At 33.0% G+C, this 5955-nt stretch overlaps 1 protein-coding gene across 1 annotated transcript; it reads right to left on the bottom strand.

The window, feature by feature from the left end:
• Positions 1–345: 345 nt before the first annotated feature.
• Positions 346–2986, bottom strand: LOC143224879 (uncharacterized). Its single transcript, XM_076453286.1, has 3 exons — positions 2835–2986; positions 1584–1670; positions 346–595 (listed from the first exon to the last, which is right to left on the bottom strand). Exons 1-3 carry the CDS (start codon positions 2914–2916, stop codon positions 492–494), a joined length of 273 nt encoding a protein of 90 aa, XP_076309401.1. The 5' UTR covers positions 2917–2986; the 3' UTR covers positions 346–491.
• Positions 2987–5955: the final 2969 nt, after the last annotated feature.

The raw sequence follows: 5955 nt of genomic DNA, 5'->3' as shown, positions 1-5955 counted from the left end.
GGCTTTGAAAGGTTTGTGCCAATTTCACAGTTTACTGTTTTTATTAATTTAAGGTTATTTAGCTGAATAGATTAGTGTCAAAATTCCCTAGAATAATCAACTAAATAAATCTATTTCCAAATATTATTATTTTTGTTTATTCCAAGTATCGTAGACTCATGTGAGAATAACTGTTTAGACAAATGTAATCAATTAATGGACCTGGTAATTAATCAAGTTCCACTAATTACCGAGCTCTAATCTTTAATTTGTTTAAAAAGATGTATAATCTTGTTTTCTGTCCATGTGTTGAAATGTTTTGCATAATAATATTTAAACTTAAGACAGTTTCACCAATGAACAACATTTCATAATAATATACAAAAAATGACTTTATTTTTAAAAAAAAAGTACATGTGAAGGTGATATTGAACCAAATTTGAATTTTTCTCTCTGTCATATGTTTAAATAAAATAACAAACCAGTCTTTCCATTTAATCAATATGATGCAGTCACTGAAGACCTAGAAGCTTTTCCACTGGTGTATACTTCCAATCATTGTCCTTTAGTTTATCTGCTAACTGTCTTAAATTTGTCAGTCGTTGCTCATGTTGCTCTGAAAGAAAAGATGATGACATGCTAAAAAGAGATAAAGTTTTTCAGAACCATGCGTTTCTTTTTAATAGTATATTCATATAAGAAATTATAATGTTGCTAAAGCCTGAAATTCATTAAAGAAACAATACCAGATTCACCTCTTCCAACACCACATGCATACTTTTTAAAATTAATTATACATATTTGCTAGGTTGACAAGCCTCAATAAATTGCTATTTGTCTTCAAAATGAATGCTTACCACACAGAAATGTAAGCTACTTATAATAAAAAATTCTGACTTTAAAACCAAATACTTATTGTTAATCCCACAGCCTTTGAAAAGAGACTGTCTTTAAAACTGAAGCATTATGTGTATTCACCTCAGTATTTTCCCCGATAATACTGGAAAATGTTTAAATTTTAACACCCTTTAAAAATATGAAGTGCTTCTTCAATCTGTGCCAGTGATAGCACTTAACTTTTGTCTTTACTGAACCTCCTCATCACAGGGAAAGGTGAAACACTCTAGCAAGTTCATGTGTTACACATTTCATAGTTGTACCATCATTATGAACTAATATGTATTTATCATGTATATTTCTAATATCCTGTCTTCATTGTAAGATACAATTTATGTCTGGACCACACATGTACAAGGAAGCATGATAACCTCAAATAATTTTGATATTCAAGTAAAAGTTTTACTTAAATGAACATTTACTTAGAACTAAGTTAAAAAATCATGTATTTAAAGTTATTTTAATCATCTGTATCTACAAAATTATTTTTATTGTGTAACAAGGTACTGTACTTATTTCTTAAAATAATATTTCATTATTACAACTGATTGATCATACTGTTTACTAGTATATATATTTAAATATCTTTAAATGCAACTGTTTGAAGATGCATAAACAAATGACTTTTTTTTTTAATAACTTGATATTTGTTTATGTACATTGGTTTTCAAATATAATGTTAAATGAATAAAAACATGGGATCAAACCTCTTTCCATAGTTCTCACACTAGTCTCAACATCATGTTCAAACTGTATCTTTTCTCTGTTGTTCAGGCCATTATTTCTTTCTAAACCTATAATTAAATACATTAAAATTTGTCTTATAAGTTGTACTGAGCCAGTATTACAACAGTCCTATATGAATACAAACTATAAAAAAAAAGTCAAAGCTAAATACTCTGATTCTGTATTTTATAAATTGTTTACGATTTGCAGTTTTTTATTAAGGTTGCTGTTTTGCTCTTATAAATGACCTATTGTATGAGAAATAAAGCATACAACATATTTTTTCTGTCACTTTTAATCACTGCTCCTTTGCACATAAAATGATTGTTTTTTCATACTATTCTTAGGTCTGAGCTCACTGATAGCCTTCTACAAAGCACATTATTGTAAACTTCCTGGAACTCAAAGTAACAATTATAGATTAGAGGCTGAATACTAGTCTCTTAAAACAGTTGAAATTGACCATTGAACATATTTGCTGATTCTGCATGAGAATTTATAAAATGCTACCTATTTAGATTAATAGATTATGTATATAAAAAAGTTAATGCATTTAATTTTAGGCTATACATTTTATATCATGTGAGCCTATCCAATAGTGAAGAAAAGAACCACTTATTCAAGTCAGCTCTGTTACTAGCACTACAGATGATATACACTTTTTTGGGATTATTTAAAGACATTAATTATCTTTCTATAAATCACCAGTTAGGCCTCATTCACCAACGTGTAAAATTTCTGGTTTGATTTTTCTTTTTTAACTAAGAAAGGGTGTCAAATTATTGGAAAGTGTTTACAGAAGTGCTACTGATATTACTCCAGCGATGGAAAAATTATATCGCTGGAATACGTTAAGAACTATAAAATTATTTCCTCTTGATATAACAGCTCAGTACTAGTTGTAGTACTAAAGTAATATAAGGCCTAGTGAATTATATATTTCAATACAAACTATTCACTAATATAAAGGTTTATCAAAATCATCTTTCTATTTAAGGAATAATAATAATTATTATTATAATACACATAATAATTGCCAGTGTTCCTTTGTGCTGCTATAGTCGTACCTATATGTATTGCATTGAACAGGGTGATTGAATCACTGATAGGTGATTGAAACGAAGATACAGCCAGGGATTTTAAAACAATTGCTTAATAACAAATTTTAGGAAGAAATTATGTTTAAATTCTAACGACTATTATCATAATTCCATAACTTACAGACCACTTACTAAAATTTTGTATTCGTTCATTATTTGAACGTTGTTTTTGAAATAATGTTTTCCTCGGTGAACCAAGATTTAAAGACGCCATTAAACTAGTGCTTCCACCTACTTACTTGAAGAGTACACGAAAAACTCGAGAAGTGAATAATTTAGTGTTAATAACTAGAAATTGCTCTGGGACAGTGGTTATCAAACTCTTTCAGTTTAGGACCAATATTACGAGGTTGAATATTTATTCCAAATTTCTCAAGTAATTGAAAAATTGACAGAGGATAATAGTGTTCTGACAAAATGTAAAAGACAAACAAACAAATAAAGTAAGTACAATAATAGTTTTAAAAGAAGGGGTTTGTGAGGTGTAAGAGGGGCTTGGTGGGAGGAGAGTGAAGGATATCCCGTGACCAGTCTTAAAGAGATGTTCTATTTAATGTCAATCTTGTTTAGCTAAATAACACTCGCAACGATCGTCGATAGTGTATAATGCAGGATGGAGTATACAATATCTTGGTAAAGCATAAATAGGCCTCGCTTTTCATCTGTAGTTTCTGATGAAACTTTCAATGCATTGATTCATTTGGTGGCTATAGTTATCACGATGTTAAGATGGCTATTGAAACTAGTTTGTTTGTCAAAGTTCACCTCCCAGGTACTTCAGTGAGGGAAAACAGATGAAGGAAAAAACAAACAAACAACAGAGTAACAGAAATCTAGTCGCATTTCGATGTTAAAATGAGTGAGCTATGTCTTAGAGCTACACATGTGTTTTTTGTTTCAAATATACACTTAAAGGAGTTACTTAGACGTATGCTGCTTGTGTTGTCCGTTTGCAATTTTGGGATAAATCCAACAATATTTTAAAATTTTTTTAAATCCAAATTCTTGTTATTATTTTTTTGTGATGACGCAACAGAGACTATTAAAAAAAAAAAGCAGTTGTGGTCAGTAGGTTGTGTACAATATCGTATATCCTACAGTTAAACAGGTATCTAGATTACTGATTCAAATATTTGAAGGAGACTATTTGCTTTCTCTACCGTATTCTAACTTTCATACATCATGTGTTTAGTAATGTGGTGTGGATTGTACAATACATATATAGCTTCTGGAATAGAGTTTTCGATGTTGTAGCAGTGCTTCTGGAGGTCCATCAAGTCAGAGAAATGGTAAGATGCTTAACTCACACCATGGAAAGCTGGTGAACCAGCATGGGCAAGGGCAGAGTCAACACTCTGGAAGCCAGTCAAACCAGATGTACAACCATCAACAGCCTCAGCAACATACTGTAAATATGCATATGAATAGACCAAGTGGTCATAATCAGCAGGGTCCAATGTTTTAAAAAAGGTTGAGAAACAAAATCTTTATGACTATTTAAGCTTTAGATTACCCTTGTACGAGTGCTGTGCCTTCTTAGACACAAACTGCTGACAGGGGAAATCTTTTAACCCTGCGTAACATCGTTCGTAGTTATAACTTTAGTATTTGTAGTATAATGCTTCATTCCATTTAAAATTATCTTGAATGCATTTGCAAGTATATACTTATTTATATGATAATATACGTGAATTACCTGCTAGGACAGGTGGTTAGAGTGCCTGAGTTGCAATAATTTATTAGTTAATAAAAGAGTAGCCCAAGAGTTAACCATAGGTGGTGATGACTAGCTGTCTTCGATATAGTCTTTCACTGCTAAATTACGGACGGCTAGCGCGGATAGCCTTTGAGTGCTCTTGCGCGAAATTTAAAACCGAAATTTATGTGCTTATTTCTAGAAATACATTTTAATATGTGCTATTCTTTATTATTTACACAATTTAAACGTAAGCATATAATTTCCTTTATAGTTTTGTTCACAAAAGAGTTGGTATCTACTACTTGTAAAACATACCACTATATATATACATATATACCATACTCTTTATATCTTACAATGAACTTTTTTAACTGTTTAAACTAGCTATCATTTTCACCAGATGGCAGAACCAAAGCAACTTTATTCTTTTCAGCCGATATTTTATGGTTGGTTCAGCAAGACCAGGTGGTTAGGGGATCGGCTCGTAATGTGAGGGTCGCGAGTTCGAATCTCCATCATACCAAACACACTCGCCCTTTCAGCCGTGAGGGCTTTATCATGTTACGTTCAATCTCACTATTCGTTGCTAAAAAAATAGCCCAAGAGTTGGCGGTGAGTGATTACTAGCTGCCTTCCCTCTGTTCTTAAACTACTAAATTAGGGACGGCTAGTACAGAAAGCGCTAGTGCAGCTTTGCAGGCCTGACGAGAGGGGAGTCAGGCTTCCCCTTTACATAATAACACTTAAGGAAAAATCGTCCCCGGGGCCCGACCGTCCTCTCGACGCCCCCTGTAACTTTGCGTGAAATTCGAAATCAAACAAACAAATTTTATTGTTATAATTTGTTTGGAATTAGGCACAAAGCTACACAAAGTGCTATCTGTACTTTGCTCATCATGGGTATTGAAACCCGTTTTGTAGCGGTGTGAGTCCGTGGACATACCGCTGTATCACTAGCTGTAGCGTTAAAACCCTGATTATTGAAATATTTATGGCACTAAAATCCGTTATATATTAAAAAAATTTCAAATATTATGAAAACGTTTACTGTTGTTTTAAGGAATTCTAAAAAAAACACCGCACGTATGGCGACGTAATTTGTATTCGTTGTACGTATGGTTTAGAAATGTGTTTGTCTAAGTAAGTCTCGAGGCGCTGTAGGTACTGATGCATCATCAGTGATTTTCGAGCAGGTTTTACCTAGTAGCGTCCATATCCTTCATAGGCACTTGTCTTTAATGAAGCTGTAAAACACTATGGAAGGCTCGACATGGCCACGAGGTTATGGCGTTAGACTCGTAATCTGAGGGTCGCAGGTTCGATTCTCCGTCACACCAAACATACTCACCCTTTCAGCAGTGGAAGCATTAAAATGTTACTGTCAATCCCACTATTCGTTGGTAAAAGAGTAGCCCAAGCTTTGGCGGTGGGTGGTGATGACTAGCTACTAGTTGGCTTCCTTACACTGTTAAATTATGTACTGCTAGCGCAGATAGCCCTCGTGTAGTTTTACGCAGAATACCAGAAATAAACAAAAGCTATGGGTAGGCAGAT

Source organism: Tachypleus tridentatus, chromosome 9, assembly GCF_004210375.1.
Source record: "Tachypleus tridentatus isolate NWPU-2018 chromosome 9, ASM421037v1, whole genome shotgun sequence".
Lineage (NCBI taxonomy): Eukaryota > Metazoa > Arthropoda > Merostomata > Xiphosura > Limulidae > Tachypleus > Tachypleus tridentatus.
Note: the sequence above shows the minus strand (reverse complement) of the source record. Positions and strands in the feature narration are given on the sequence as shown.